This window comes from Ambystoma mexicanum, chromosome 4q (genome assembly GCF_040938575.1).
Source record: "Ambystoma mexicanum isolate Mex_15411 chromosome 4q, UKY_AmexF1_1, whole genome shotgun sequence".
Classification (NCBI taxonomy): Eukaryota; Metazoa; Chordata; class Amphibia; order Caudata; family Ambystomatidae; genus Ambystoma; species Ambystoma mexicanum.
Window position 1 is genome coordinate 189,957,143 of NC_090928.1, and position 16,936 is coordinate 189,974,078.

General features: G+C 42.9%; 1 protein-coding gene across 4 annotated transcripts in view; it reads left to right on the forward strand.

Moving 5' to 3' along the window:
- The window catches only part of LOC138467580 (uncharacterized), a 1,374,796-nt gene that overhangs the window by 342,929 nt on the left and 1,014,931 nt on the right, over positions 1-16,936 (forward strand). For all 4 annotated transcript variants that reach the window (XM_069607716.1, XM_069607715.1, XM_069607714.1 and 1 more), the window contains exon 4: positions 5,967-6,086. In XM_069607716.1, the coding sequence (XP_069463817.1) occupies positions 5,967-6,086 (120 nt within the window). The remainder of the gene's footprint in view (positions 1-5,966; positions 6,087-16,936) is intronic.

Sequence of the window (16,936 nt, forward strand, 5' to 3'; positions counted from 1 at the left end):
GGGTCGTAATGAGGGCCTCTGTGTCTCCTTCTTCAGGCCTTACAAGGCAAGTGGGAAAAACCGAGCCAGGGAGTTTCTAAAGGGTATCCCAGTCTCTCGATGCCCTAGTTAGGTGGCATTATTTTATTGCAGGAGATGCCGGCTGAGGTGACAACTCTACTTCCTACAAAATAGGAAAATACCATGTTACCTCACAATCCTATGACTGCATTTATCAGAGGAAAAGACATCATAACCCCTTCTATGTGTAAGAAGATTAAAATAAAGGAATCCACAGTCGAATAAAGGAATGGAACAGCACATCTAGAGATTTGAACAATTTGCATCACCTAACAATGGCGTCTGCCTCTGGAAGCCTTTTGTAATTTAGAAATCTCCTGGGGTTTTCCGGCACGTTACCTTAAACAAGCGCTTGTCTCATGCAAAATGAGAAATGCACACGTTTGAACCTCCATGCACTGAATGGAAGTAGAATTTTCAGTGGCTGGGTGGAGGATACAGTGCCACTCCAGTGGGTACATGGACTTTCAACAGCTTTCAACATTTTCATGCCAGTTTTGAATGGACCAGGTTAAGCAAATTAGTCACCCCAGTTTCCCCATTTCTCCCAAAACTCTGTCTTAAATTCCCACATTGTCATTCCACTTTTAAATTGCCCAAGTTGATCACGAGCTATCATGCCAGCTACTATGATTTTCTTTCAGAGCATTTTTAAATTGATATGCCACTTTTACAAATCCTGAGTTAATCATATTCTCATGCCAGTTTATACATTATGGCCAGAAAACTCGCCATACCCGATTATAACATTGGCAAAACAGATTCACTCAAGCATGCAATGCTAAGCCAAGTTCAAGAAGAGTCACAGATGTGCCCCAGCTGCGAGAGCTGCCTTTTGGAGTTTCTCACTGTCCCTTGTAACAATCATTAAATGGCACTGTATCCTCCTGAAAAGTCAAGGCAGGAGGAGAAGGTGTGTTAATCATACTCCAGCGAGGAGAATGCTTTGGTATCCAGTATCCAGTGAAAATCTCACCATGAAAAATGTAGCCATGGTGCAAAATTCACTTAATTTTGCACCCTGGCTAAAATCAAACACATTCCCCAAATATTCTTACACTGGAGAGAATATTTGGGGAAAGCATTTTAGAAATTAGAAATCAGCAAAAAGAAAATCGCCACCATTGCAACATTTTGCAGACTGGATTTTCACATAGAACCCATGCAGTGTGTGGCATGAATAGTGAGGCAAACAGTCTTGCCTGAGTGACTGGAGAAACCCATACCCTGCCAATGTTAATGTTAAAGGACATTTGTACCGCGCACTATCACCACTGGAGTGGTCCCCTGGCGGTCTGGCAGATCTGAAAAGGAAAGGGGGTGGGTTGAGTAGGACTGAGCGATAAAAATGCAAGAGAGCAGTTGATGTGCTGTTGGCAGCTTCAGTTTGGTTAACACTGTTCGCTGAGCTGAGGTGTGCTTTTCGGTTGGTAGCCGTCGTGTTCTGTTGTGCAAGGCTATGTGTGATTTGTTTTGTTGTTGCGGTGTTGTGAAGTACGTGCGGTTTGGTATGCTTTAGAGGTGTGGTTGTGTTTGGTTAGAGTTTGAGAGGTCTATGAAGAAGTGGGAGATTTTTAGTGGATTGGTTAGTGCCATCGTTATCTATATGTGATGCATGCTAATTTTCACAAATCTTTCCCGATCTGTGGCGTGCTCATTTCTACATTTTTTCTAGATGTGGCACGTCAGTAACTCCACATTTCTGTCTAGATGTGACGCAAGCTAATATGCAGAATTCTATCTAAATGTGGCACAGGCTATTATTCACAATCCTGTCTAGATGTGACAAAGGCTAATCAATCCTGTCTAGATGTGATGCAGGATGATATTCACAGTCCTGTCTAGATGTGACGCAGGCTAATCAATCCTGTCTAGATGTGACACAGGCTGATATTTTCCCAATCCTGTCGAGATGTGATGCAGGATGATATTCACAGTCCTGTCTAGATGTGACGCAGGCTAATCAATCCTGTCTAGATGTGACACAGGCTGATATTCACAGTCCTGTCTAGATGTGACGCAGGCTAATCAATCCTGTCTAGATGTGACACAGGCTGATATTTTCCCAATCCTGTCGAGATGTGATGCGGGATGATATTCACAGTCCTGTCTAGATGTGACGCAGGCTAATCAATCCTGTCTAGATGTGACACAGGCTGATATTTTCCCAATCCTGTCGAGATGTGATGCGGGATGATATTCACAGTCCTGTCTAGATGTGACGCAGGCTAATCAATCCTGTCTAGATGTGACACAGGCTGATATTTTCCCAATCCTGTCGAGATGTTGTCTGACATCCACCCAGTGGAGACTGAAGACAAGGAGAAATTAACCCTGACCAAATGAAAAGTGTTGATGTCTAGCTGGGGGGTTGGGTGAGACAAAACTGGAGTTAACAAATCCAACGAGATGATCCACTCTGCTTGGAAAACCCAGAGACCTGAGTGAGTGCGAAAGATTAGAACAAAGGACAAAATCAGACGAAAGGTGAGAGGGAAAGTCTGTGTATGCACACCAAGTGAGTGCGATGGGGGGAGCGAGGTCCAGCTCGAGAGTGGGAGAGAGCCAATTAGTAAAGCTTTAGAGTGGAACCCATAGAGTAGAACCGGGATCACCTCGAAGGCAAGAAGTGGAACGAGGAGAATTGCTGAGAAAATGCTGAATGCTGAAATACTAAGTCAAATGTCCCACAGCAAACTGAGAGAATTTATTGTTGATGAAATGCTGCATGCTCTGACACTGAGTCCAAGGTCCCAATGTAGTGCTAAAGGCAGCGCACGTGGGCTTTGCTGGCTGTTAATGCCCCAGTAGCCCGAGGTGATAGGTCCGACCAAAGGGAAGTCCTTCCATTGGGGTTTAAGTCTCTTACCAGACTGCAAAACCCCTCAGTGTTTGTTTGGCCATTAATGCTATACCACTGTCGGTGAAAATCCAATAGCCATTCTTCAAGGGGAATCACAGATGTATACGAATTGACCTTTTCACAATTGTTCACGGTAGAATTGAACTTTTCACAATTGATCATGAAATGGAGGTCAATTAGGACATATATGCGGGGTAACCTCGCCGCAACCCTTCACTCAATCCAAAAAACCCTGCAACCCCCTACCCGATGCCATTATATTATTTATTATAGCAAACCCCCCCCACACATATATATAAAAGTAAAATGAAGGTAAAGGTCAATTGTGCAGAAGGTCAATTAGGACCACACTTATTAGGTCAATTAGGACAAAAGGTCAATTGTAAAAGGTCAATTTGGGTAATAACGGGAATCACACACGTCTTGCCTTGAAAAACTGAAATCAAATATGACTGCTACGTGACATATTGAGGTGCGCCTCCTCTGAATCCTTTTTTACATTGCAACATCTGGCGAACAGGGGAGGATGATGGTGGAGAGTGGAGGCAGCAGAGACCAGGAGGGGATGTGAGCAGTCTGGTCTGCAAGTGGGGTGGGAGTGCAGGGCTGAAGGGGAGGGGCAATAGTACGGGGGATTCCTGGAAAGATGGCAGACTATGGGAGCAGTGTGTTTGACCAGGATGGAAAATATGCTTTGATTCTGGGTTCGAACTGTGTTCATAGCCTCCTAATCGGCTAGTCTCTCCCCCATAGGTGCTAATTGCTGAGAAAACACTGTCTGTTGGGAAGTTGACTCCAAGGTCCCATGGTGAACGTATAATTAAATTTTAGCGAACTGCTGCATTTTGGGAAACTGAATCAAAGGTCACAGAGGGGCGTATTACTGTAGGAGAATTGAATCCAAGGTCCCAAAGTGAAGAGAAAAATAACATTGGGTCAGAAAACCCAGAGTACCTTAAAATACTTACCATTATGTGGGACTCTGAGCTATGTTCCCAAACAAATTGAGAGAACCTTTGGAGCTGGCGAACTTGGCTGCTGGAAACTTAATACCAGGTTCCTTGAAAAAATGTAGTGAAACTTTGGCTATACAGAGGTCTTGATTTAGAAAGTTCATCGAGATTCCCAGAATGAGAATCTGATTGAGAAGCTGTTGCATGTTGGGAATGTGAGTCCTACTACGCAAATGGATCTGAAACTATCCGCACTGATCACAAACTATTGGGCCATTCCGTTCCGTAACCCACCTAGATGTACAAAGGTCAATCCTGACAACCCAGACGAAAATAAAAATACATTTCTTTCTACCATAAATCATGACTTTGTTATTCATTTACCTCGACTCTCAAATAAATGACACCGAATAATTTGTCTCGCAAGCTTCAAAATACGCATGGCAGTTTTATAATGGCCAAGATAAGCGCCTATATTCATGTTAGCTACTACATTGCCCCAGAAAACTGCCCTGTACATGAAATGCTGGAGATGTCCTCCTAAATGCTCATCACACTCTTCCCAGGAAATCAATTTCATCATCTGCTTGTATTCACAGGTTCCCCCTTTTTTTTTTATAGATAGTCGTTATGTGCACACGCAATACAAACTTCAAATATTGGTTATTTAATAATGAGTTCCACATTGGCTACCAATTGATTTTAAGCAGACAACTGTAATTACGATTTCCAAATTGTCTCCGCAGTTTCAAATTATTCCAGTGAATCGCATATTGTCATAGAAGTTTCTGCATTGCCTAAGAAAATGATCCTGCTACGGTAGTGTCAATATTGTCATGGCAGTGTTACGCCAGCCTATTTAAGCACATAACCATGTTAGTTTCTACCCTGCCTCCAAGCCATTGTCATGCCAGATTCAGCGTTGTCATTCCAGTTGATATTCCACCAGTTAATCACATATTGTAATGCCAGTTTCTGCATTGCCCCTTAACAATCACCATTCCAGTTTTAACACTGCATTCCCGTTGCGCGCCACCACCTCAAAGATACATATTGTGATGCCAGATTTAATTCGCCTGCATCTTGTAACTACAGGCCATGAAGTGCCATTTTATGACCAGCATGTACCCATCCCCCCAACCACATATCATGTAGTGCTAGTCACTTAATTTTGCACCCTGGCTAAAATCAAACACATTCCCCAAATATTCTAATATTCCCCATGCAGTGTGTTGCACTTCCTGACATTGTGTTGAATCTGTCAGTCAGATACCCCACCACATACAAAAAGTACCACACAAACACACAAATGCAGACTCCTGCCCCAGAAACATTCACAAAGGCATGTGTGCTGACACACACATACAGTAAAATAGTAGCAAGGTGGACCACACTGTGATGCTTTTTGGGGCTCTCCCTGGACCTCAGCTCACAGTTGCCTGCCTGGTCTCTTACATAAAGACCTCCTGCATCCTAAACCCCGCCCACACATGTACACTGTCTATGTTAATGTGTGTGCCAAAACAGAAGACTGTGCAGTGAATGACTATTGCATGCTATGGCTGGCAGACATGTCAGACTGTTTTGTCAGTAGCAACTTGCTGCTAGAAACGTCAGATGACAAGACTTCCAACCCTGTCAGAATCAACATAACAAAAAAGCAAGCTCGGCCTCAGAGTCTGCTCTAAAGCCGGTTCTGCTCTCTCCAAGGTGACTCAGTGGCATGTCCCATTTGGTAGTGTGTCAGAAGTCTTGTAAGCCAGCGGCCTCTGCACCACACACAGCCCTACACTGGTTGGTTTTGACTCTCAGCCAGGAATGTACCTTTAATTTTGTTAGTTCGGAATTTCCTTGTCCATAGAGTGTATCATGTGTAAGGGTTGGTTACAGATTGGAAAGTGGATTTGATCTGCACCAAGAGTGTAATCATCTGGTCTTCACGTGATCCCTCTCCATGTGTCACTAGATCTCCTTTGGATCTATAAACCTAATGTTGGGAACTCTGCTCGTTTCCTGATGATACAACTCCTGGATGGTGAGTCAGTTCAAGATAGCCCAATACCATATTTCTTCCTTTTTCTTTTAATCAGGTTTCGAAGAAGCAGAGAAATAAAAGTAGAGAACACAAACACAGAGAAGCATCCCATGAGCTATCGTTTCTTGAAGATGGTGAAGGTGAGAAGGATTCAAGAAAGTCCCTGATGGACGAGGTAAGACGGGAGCTTCGAGGGTATGTAGGAAGTGCCACGGTGTGGCTCTAACCGGTGAAAATCCAAGAATTCTCCAGTCCTTTGGAGAGGACACTCCTTAGCAGACATGTTGCAGTGGCAGTAATAACCACTGAAGCCTGGATTTGTAATCTGCAATGGGCTAGTTGTGAAAGTAGAAATTATAGAGGATTGCTGTCGACATTTGCAAACCTTTCGTGGGTGAGGCCACTGATAACCTTCCTCTGCCACCTACAGAGCACGCTCATGGGAGGTCGGGCTGCGACTTAGCTCTGGGTGACGTGGTAGAGAGAGATCACAATATTTGAAGGATTCTCCTCCTTATTTGTAAACATTCTTCTTAATCAAATGGATGCTGTTCTCGTCCAAAACATGTTGCTCACAACAGATGAAGGTTGAATTGATTGGGACACAGAGTGTTAGAAGCTATGCTGATGTGCACCCGCCTCCTAATTGTAGTGTCCCTCCCAAACCTTTGCCTGTGATTTGTGACTTTTAATGAAAATTAATTTTCAGATTGGGCAGGACCCTCGAAAGGAGTCATTCTCCAAAGTGAAAGGTGTGCCACATCTTTGTCAAGTTTCTTGTTTATTTTAACTTCAAGAGAGAATGAATCATTGGTTAGGCGATGCTTCACATCTCAATATTACTCTTGCAAATGGTGCTCTGGTATATCCTTTTTCCCAACAGTGCCCATCCATCATCCCCAATATAAAGTAATCCACATTTTACATTCGATTTTTTTTCTGCAACCTGCAGCTCTCCAGGTTCTTTGGACTATAACTGCTATGAACCATCACCCTTGACTGGGCTAGCTAGGGTTGATGGGAGTTGTGGGCCAAAACATCGGAAGAGTCGAAGATTGCAGACCCCTGGAACAAATTCTTTGTTTTCAGGGGAGCATAGGGGAATCAGGTAATCTATAACCAGCCATGGGAGATAACAGGAATAAATATGTTTCTATGCAATCCCTTTTATAATCAGCAGTATATCGGACGCCTTCTCTGTGCTCTTCCCTCTTTTTGTGATATATACAACTTCCTTTACTGTAATGTAAAAAACCTATACGCCAACAGTTCCCATTGGTTCCCGGCTCCCTCACTACTCTGTAACATTCTGTACGCATCCGCAATGATCACTTTTCATGGCTATTAGTCATTGACATAAGAATGCTCAAGCGGTTGTCCATGATTAGATCAAATCAGAAGTGTCCGAGGGAGAAAAAAACGAAAGTTATTTAAATGAAAATGACTTTCGTTTTTTTCTCCCGCTGACATTTTTGGTAATCCTCTCAACCCACCTCCTTACTTACCTTATGGCATGGAAACGGGCGCTGCAGGATACTTAAAAAAAAAACATTATTGTTTAGGCCGCAAACCCTGCTCCCCTTGTTCACCATAATAGCACCAAATGGGATATCTATTTGAAATGTTCGGCTGTTTGTAATTTTCGTACAGCCGACTCTTCCCTTTCAGTAACAACAGAAAAAGAAACAATTTGTTGACAAATGCAACTGGCCAGAGGCGAAAAAGATGGCTGACTGAGCATCCATGTTGCCAAGAAATCTTGTGATGCTGTTCTCGGCCGCAAGACTCTTAATAAGAAAAAACGCAAAAGCCAAACCTCACACAGCAAATGAATGCTAAACCACTTGTTAAGAAAAACAAAAAACTGGTGAGTGACATACATGATAATACTCTATCACACATCAGTCAACCTAACGAGAACCTCTTAGAAATTGTCCACCCATATTGTGCTACCGTCTGTGTTCACTGCGTTTCGAATTAATCATTAGTGATGAAACTGGCTGGGGATCATAAAGTCGATGATTGTGACCTGTATTTCTAATAATGATCTACCTTCTGCCCCCTTCTGTTTTCTTTACCATATATCCCCACTTGTCTTAGATCTCTTCTGACAAATGTAGCCTCAACAGCTGCACCCAAAATGGACACTGTTCCAGTTATCGAACACCCCAATATAGCAAATTAGGTAGGTGTGACCTCAACTGGATCCTCAGCAGAAGTCCATATTTCAGCACACATGTTACAATCTTCATCTCCACCTACCAGGCCTCCAGTAAGAGATCCAATGAGAAACTCTGGTAGTACTATTGGGGAAATATGAGAAGGAAAACAGGGGAAAGCCGCATTCGTTCCCCACAAGCTACTACTGTGGTGTTCATTGTAGGAACAGCCCCTATGATTCAGGGCTTTGTTGAAAATGTTGCCTGAGCCCTTATTAAGTACGCCTTGAATGGGCTCGTCCTCTCTTCCAGCAGGAACATCTAGACCTATAGAGACATTCGGATGGCTAGGTGTGTACGTGGGTAGGCCACTGCAATACAGTTAAGGATGGGGATTGGGTAGCACTTGGATCAGGCCTTCAGGGCTAGTGGCATGTGTGTTGCCATTGGGGGCTCTAGCTCATTTAGGGCAGTGCCTAACTATTCCACCACATGGTTACTTTAAATGATCCAGTGTAGGCACCTGAACACCAACACCCTAGAGTTCTATGGTGCTCAGAGGGATGCCCTATTCCACAGTCTGTAAGAGATTCATCCACCCTGCACATATGGGTCTCTTATTCCAAGTGCTACAACCCCTCCGCCTCTATAAAGGACAATGAATGGCAATGATTGACAGCTGTTAACCAAGGCATATGTCACACCACACCATCCAAACTAAGGCTGCAGACTTCACAATTACCATTTATTCAACACATTTGGCAAATGCTTCTCCACAAAAGGTTAGGATTCCTATAATTGTATTCCAAGGGGTATTGAGAAGTCTGCGGTTAAACGCATTAACAAAATGTTCATCCTTACATATAACATTGCTGGGCTCTAAGGCAAACGTATTGATGGTGATTGTGTACATTTCTAAGTAACCATGGGATCATACATTTGAAAGAGTCATGGTCCGTCTCTCCCAAATATCTGGATGTTTATGCAGCATGCCACATTGAAGTGGCCAAATCCATCAGGATGAGTTGAGGGGGCTGCAAACTTTGATACAAACCCCTTAAAATCCAAGATTCTTCTATTTAAGAGACCGAATAAAATAGTGAAGAATTTTGCTTGGAAGTTGGATCAGTCTCTGGTAGAGGTTGTTTCAGAACTAACTTATCTGGGAGCTGAATTGAGATCTTTTCCATCAAAGGGTAGTCTGTTGTCATCTATTGATCTAAAACTGGTGAGATGAAAAAAATTAATTCCAAGTTTGGTAAATTCTCTATCCTTCCCCTTATAAGATTCTATATTGGGAAGGTAGTTCCCATAATTTTATATGGCTTGGATTATAACGCTGTAGCTCTGGAGATAGAATGGGATGTACTAGAATCTAGGATTTGGAAACGTACTTTGGGTTTGCCAGATTGTGTTCCCATTGTTTGCTTGCGCTATGAACTCGGTCTCTCGTCACTCAGAACATGGCTAGAGTGGAAGTGGTTGACTCTCTACAGATTAATCCTAGATCCTCCTAAGAATTCCCTCTTTGAGGAAGCAGCTATAGAGCTGCAATAAGGGACCAATGATTTTCTTTACAGATTAGGACAAAAATGCTTGGAACTATTGTCTGGCTGTGACTGTGATATTGAGCTGCTTCTGCAGAACCCTTTAAAAGTGAAAGAAAAAATGAAACTGACTGATTGGATTCATACGAATGATGATATGCGAAGAACCAAAAGATCAGCCTCTTTGACACTGCTGGATAAACGCTTATCATTCGTGCCTGCTTATTTAAAGAAGTCCCCTAACCCTTGTTTTAGATCTACTTTTCTGAGATTTCGTTTAAATTTACTCCCTGCTCTAGAATTATTAGCTATTAGAGATAAAGAAGGGGGGACTTTATCAATTTGTGACAGGTGTCCAAGTAGTGAAGTCCAGACTATTAAGCATTTATTATCTAATTGTCTTGGGACCTGGAGTAGCAGGGCCAGACTTTTTGGTAGATTTGTCCATGATGAGTCACATTTAATACTGATGATTTTTGGGCAAGATTATCTTCTGGTAATGAGATGGCTTTATCAATTGAGGTGGCAAGATGCTTAAGGGAATTGAAGTTAGTAACAGATTGAACTATTTGTGTTGATTTGAATTTCTTTCCCATCTTTTCCTTTCCTTTTAAGACATGTGTTTTATTTAATTGTAAACTGCTAGATGATATTTTTCTTTTTTTTAACTGTTTTTATTTTGTACACTGTATGCCGAAATGTGTTAAAAGTCAAATTTTGGCTATTGCACCATAAATAAATACATTAAAAAAAAAAAAACTTTGATACCAGTAAATGTGGGATGGGAATAATGGTGACATTGCTGGTGATGGTGGTTTTGAGAATGGCAGGCACCAGATAATACAGATGCAATAGAGTAAGTGGTCTCGGGGGATTGACCCTAATCAATTCCCTTGCAATCTCTTTTCTGAGAGTAATGGGAACATTCAGAGGCAGGATTAGTCCAGGGGTCCCTGGGAGACCACCATTATTTCTTTCTGGACTGGAAACATTTTTCTGGTATATGATGAAGGTAGAGGAGTGTGCTTGTTGTGATGTAAGTTAGTCAATCTTGTATTGTATCAATGGCCAGGAGTGCATGCTGTTGGAATGTTGATGTATGCATGATAGGCAGCTCAGGAGAATGTTGAGTGGGTTTGTGAGTTAGTGTTCTTTTTTCTTTTTTATTTTTTTTATTTCATTTAGTTTCACGCAACTTTTCAAATTAATGTACAAAAATACATATAATTACAATTCATATATTACATAACAAAATAGGTAAAAACCAAAATAAAACACAAAAATATACCATCTTAGTTAGGGTACAGATTCTTTAACACCCTTTAAAATGTAATTAGGACCACACAGTAATTGATTACTTATCTTGGTGAGCCTAAGTCATATACACCCACCAGGAGACCAGACCAGGCAGGCTACAGCAGTGGCGTATTAGATACAACACATATATCATCTGTGCTTGTCTGTTCTCTACTGTTTTTCATGACACATATTCTTAATTACATTTCCTTTACACTTGGTAGTATTATTCGTGAAAATTGAACTAGAGCAATCTGAACCCTCACATTCATATTTGCAAACAACATTTGCCATATTTGATCACTCTCCAGATCTGTGTGAATCGAGAACACGTTATTAGAAAATCTTGCTCGCACTCCATTTAAGGCTCTACATTCAACCACCAGATGTTGTAGTGTTTCCCTTTGTTGTAGAGATACACAATATATACAATAGTTTTGATCACTTGTCAACAATTTCCATTTACAGAGGACTTCACGCATGCTCCATAAATCAAGTCTAAATCTTAAGTAATCAGAGCAGACCTTCGGTGACGGGTATTTCAATAAGTATGGGGATGTCATACCATAGCGCTTCATTCCAAACAGCCAGATGCTAAAGTCTTTATATTGGGTACACCTTGACAAGTTCCTGGCCCAGTCAGCTTGATAAATTTTCACCTTTGCTCGGGTAGGGTTCCGAGCCAACAAGTCTAAGGAGATATCTGCTTCTGCCAAGTTATTCACAACTTCATTTCTCCATGTTTTTGGGAAGCCATTACTTGATTTAAGCAGATTGTAGCCTATTGTTTCTAGGATGTTTCCACTCTTTAGCCCCACCATACATTTACGGAAAAAGGCACACTGTCTCCACAGTGCCTGTGCAAAAAGGGAAACCAAGCCAAGTTCCTAACGTAAAATCGCTATCGGAATACTATTTGGAAAGACAAGAGTCTGCTTCCAATATGTCGCTTCTAAGGCATCCCAGTAATGCTGGTTCCCCAGGTATCTTCCCTTTGAGCCATATAGGATAATTGGAATCACCTTCATCTTATAAAATAATAAGATATGTTTCAGGGAGAATTTCCCGAATTTATAAATCAAAATACGGGACTGGGAAATTAGTTGCTGGAGTTTGTTCCGTGCTATTGCCTCGACATCACTCATAACCTGTCTGTTTTTAATAGTGACCCCAAGATATTTGTATTGTGTGACATTTGATAACTTAGCATCTTGCAGAACCCAAGAATAGACGGGACGGTGGCTCCCACCTCCAGGGCTTGCAGTACAGCTCAAGGTTTGGGATTTCGATATATTAATTTCCAAATTATTAGCCACCACATAAACTCCCAATCGAGACAACATGCGTTGGAGGCCATGCAGGGTTTGTGATAGCAAAACAAGACTTGTATTTGTATTTGTATTTATTGGTTTATAAAGCGCTTTACACCAAAGCACTGTACAATTGAACAACTTCATACATAAACATAAACAGTATAACGGTAGAAGCAAATAACAATATGAATCAATTAACAAAACAGCAAGAAGAGCAATTAACTGAAGGGAATAGGGAGAATAGTGGGATAGGGCTGGGTGGGGGGTGAAGGGGAGTAGGAGGGGGAAGCAGAAGGTGAAAGTGGGGAGGCAAAGGAGGGGAGGGAGATGGTCAAGGGGGAAGGTAAAGGAGAGAGGGGAGGCAGGAAAGAAAGGAGTTTCAAGGAGGAGAGTGGAGAAGGAGAGATTTAAGGGAGGTTCAGAACGAGGAAAAGGTGGTGGTAGAGCAGATTGCAAGAGGAAGGGAGTTCCAGTGCAGGGGGGCTAGGAGTTGGAAAGAGCGGAAACGGGAGGGGGCACAGAGGGACGGAGGAACAATGAGAAGGAAATGGTCCGCAGACCGAAGGGAACGAGAGGGAGAGTAGAAGGAGAGGGGGGATGAGAGATAAGGGGGAGCAAAACCATGGAGAGATTTGAAGACGAGGCAGAGAAAGTGAAATTTAAGTTGGGAGTGAAATGGAAGCCAGCCAAGGGAAGAGAGGGAGGCAGAGATGGAGTTGCGGGGGGTAAGGAGACAGATGGTACGTACAGCAGAATGGTAGATAGATTTGAGGGGGGCGAAATGAGAAGTAGGTAGGCCAAAGAATAAGGAAGAGAAGTAGAAGAGGCAGGAGAAGATAAAGGAGGAGATTAAGAGTTTGGTAGCATGGAAGGTGAGAGAGGGACAGATTTTACGAATATTGAAAAGGTGATAGCGGCAGGTGCAATAAGTGAGAGCGATTTGGTGGGAGAAGGAGAAGGAGGAGTCAAAGTGAATGCCTAAATTACAAGCATGGAGAGAGATAGGGAGATTAGAGGGAGGAAAGTGAATGAAAGGCGGAGGAGAGGGAGGGGGAAGAGAGTTGGAGGGGAAGAATACGACTTCAGTCTCGTCAGTGTTAGGGGAAAGAAAGCGGGAAGACATCCAGTTCTTTATGGCAGTAAGGCAGGAAGATAGTTTTAGGTGAAGGTCAGATGAGAGAGAGGAGAAAGAAAGGAAGAGTTGAGTGTCGTCAGCATAGAAGTGATGGGAGATGCCAAACGAGGAGATAACAGGGGCTAGGAGGAAGTGTAGAGAGAGAAGAGGAAGGGTCCAAGCACCGAGACTTGAGGTACACCGTATGCTAGGGGTTCGGTTGGAGAGGACCGGCCGCATCGTCCGAATGTAACAAATACAGGATTTTCTGCGATCCTATCTTCGGTGCATCGTTGTTACAATTCATAAATTCATGACCCAAGTCTATAATAAAGAAATTAGATAGAAATGCTGCCAGAGCACAGCCCTGCTTTAAGCCACGTTTCGTTGGAATTTCCGGGGAGAGCTTGCGCTCAAGAGTGATCCACACTCTCATAGATGTTTTAGAATGGAACAAAATTATTAAGGCCATAAGCGACTGCGGGCACTCGTATGCTTTTAGTTTTTGATACAGCAATGCTCTGTCAACTGAGCCAAAGGCAGCTCTAAAGTCTATGAACGCCATATATAGAGGCTTCCTTCGCTCAGTCTGCTGGGCCTGTATCATGTTCAAGGCCATTATGTTTGGAATAGTTCCAAGACCCTTTACAAATCCCGATTGTAACGGATCAAGTCGTTTTTTGGTCTTCACCCATAACTGTAGCTTATCTAAGATTAGCCGACAATACAATTTACCAGAAACATCCAGTAACAAAATGGGTCTATAACTACTCGGGGCTTGCCTATCCCCCTTTTTATAAATTGCCTGGGTCCATGATCTAGGTAAGGTCTGAGTTACATTTATAAGTGAGAATATTTTAAACAAAATAGACGCCCATAGTTCCGGATGTTCTTTAAGCGTGTAATTAGATAGCCCATCAGGGCCTCTTGCTTTGGAATTACTAGCAGTATTAATTAAGTATAAAATATCTGCTAACTCAAACTTCAAATGAAAATCCAACGCATACCGCAGATCCCCCTGGGTAGTGATAGTCAAAGGTAAGGCATACAGGGAAGTAAAGTGCGCCACCCAGATATGGGTAGGGACTGCACTGGCCTGTAAGGCCAGTTGAGGTACGACAACCACGTGATTAATTACTGCCCACATTTTCACAATGTTTTTGCTGGCCAGAATCTTTAACGTGTTAGCACCATCCTCTTGGTACAAGGCAGAGCGATTATTTTTAGACCAATTCCTGTAGGTAGTTCTTAATTTAGTAACAAGCTGTTTTCGCAAGTGGACAAGTTCTTTTCGGGCTTGTCTCAGGTCAGCGCGAAGCTGTGATTTCTTTACTTTAACCACTCTATCATACACATGGAGGTGTTGGGTAGACTACGTGGACTTGAGTTTTTGATGGTGAAATACTAGGAACACATCAGATTGTATGTTTGCCACATTCTCAGGCTGTATATTGAAATCTGGGCGCCCTAATCTTAGCAAACGTTCAAGCTGAAATACTTCTGACTCCGACCATCAGAGTTTGTTCCCACCCGCATTCATCACACAGCACCGTTTCATAGATGCCTTATTGGGGCGGCTAAGCATTGCGCAGTCAGCCCACTTTGCTACTAGAATATTATGATCGCTCGCATCAGTTTTCAAAACCTTAAAGATCGACATTGCGGGCCACTGGCCCTCATTCACATAGATATAATCTATGATTGAGTTACTTTCACCTTTTTGCCATGACGAGACCGGGGGGATGTCAGATTCGAAGGCCCCATTTAGAACAACCAGGCCCCTTGCTTTAACCAATGATGACCATCTTCTAAATCTCACTTTGTTGTGGTTGCCTACCTCACTCAGGCAATTTAAGTTCAAATCACCTGCCAACAACAACGCCCTCACATTTGGTGCAACCGCTATCAGGTCTAGGATTGAATTTAGGTCATAGAAGAAGCTCTCGTCTGACATGGCAATCTGGTTCCAGTAGACATTCACAATTGCGTAACCTGTATCCCCTGCCATAACTTTGACCAACAGCATGTATTTATTTGGCACTGCCCACAGTTCAGAGGTCAAGCCTCTGCCCATTTTTACCGCTGTCAATAGCCCTGAGGTTGGGCGACCTACCGCTGGTTTTAGGGCTGGATTTAGGTACACATCGTGATTATCCCAAATGGGGACCGTGGTCAGCCATGTCTCTTGCAAGAGCACTATGTCACTGCTATTCAAATCCCTATGGTCATTATTTAGGAGGTGAGTGAAACCCCTAGTATTCAACTTAATAGCATTACAAGGTTCACTCTCTCCCGATCCTCACATTAATTCTGGGCACACTGGCGATCAAAACTTCCAGTAGTCTTCATCCTCTGGGGTTTCATCGCTCTATTACTTTCAGCAATACAACCCTTCTGCCATCTCTCATGGGGGCTTAGTTTGTTTGAATCAAAAGTTGGATTAGACTCCGTATACAAAGCGAAGGCCAACTTATCGAGCTGTGCTTTAGCCTGCCAGATTACATTCTGGACAACTCGGGATTTAACCAGATTCTTGCAGAGTTTAGCTGGCCCTTCACTGTAAATTCCACTAGTGCCATGTCCGAGGATATGATATCTTCCAATAGTGGAATCTCAGAAAATATAGCCATCACTGCACGTCTGTTTAAATCATATTGTGTAGATGGCGGACTCCTACAAGCTAGCACCAGTGAATATGCAGCAGGCGCACGGCTATGTAGCGACTTATGAGCCTTCCCCTCCCCGTGTAAAGTTTGAACAGACGGGGACGGTACAGATCTTTGGTGACTTGGCGCTTGCATCTTATTTAGAGCACTCTCTATTAAAGCCATAATGGCCCCAGACATGTGCGCCAAGTCGCCAACATTTTCTTTTTGATTACATTGTTCATAATTTTGAATATGGCCCACTGGGAGTGACAAGTGGGGCTGACCGATTTTCCTTCAATTCCACCCCCTCTCTCTGGCTAGGGTCAATTACGTTCAATTGACAGAATTCCACACTTTGGACTGCCACCGGGATCTCTAGCCTGCTTCCACACACCCCTACTTTAGGGTCACTCATGTCAGGACAAGATGTCTTATGTGAGGGGAGAGCTAGTGGGGCGGGGCCAACGCCTACCATATAGGCATCTACAGCTTTCCGTATTTCAGCCCTCTGCACCTTCAAGTAAGCCTCTGCTGTTTTCGAAGCATTACTTGACTGTGAAGAAGCCTCTTTTGGGATAGTTTGCACTATATTTCCCACATTGCTGTCATCACTACAGTTTTGGTTTTTTGATAGAGCTTCTATTAGTTCCTCCAATGGGGGATACTCCATTGCATGAGCAGGGACAAAGTTAAGGGGCTCATTTTGTTTCCCCTGGGCCAACTGTTGGTATTTTTGCTTAATCGCCTGCGATGCAGATGGGGCGCTTCGCTTCGGGACAGAGATAACCTTAAAAAACTGTTTCACCGAAGCTTTGCCTATATTTTTGGGTATTTGTTGGTTTTTAGGTCGTTTTTTTCCACTCGGGTTACTTTTTTTACCACTTTTCCCAACCGGTCGAGGGCCCGTTAACGCCTTGTTTGGACGTACCCCTTTACATTGCTCAACCG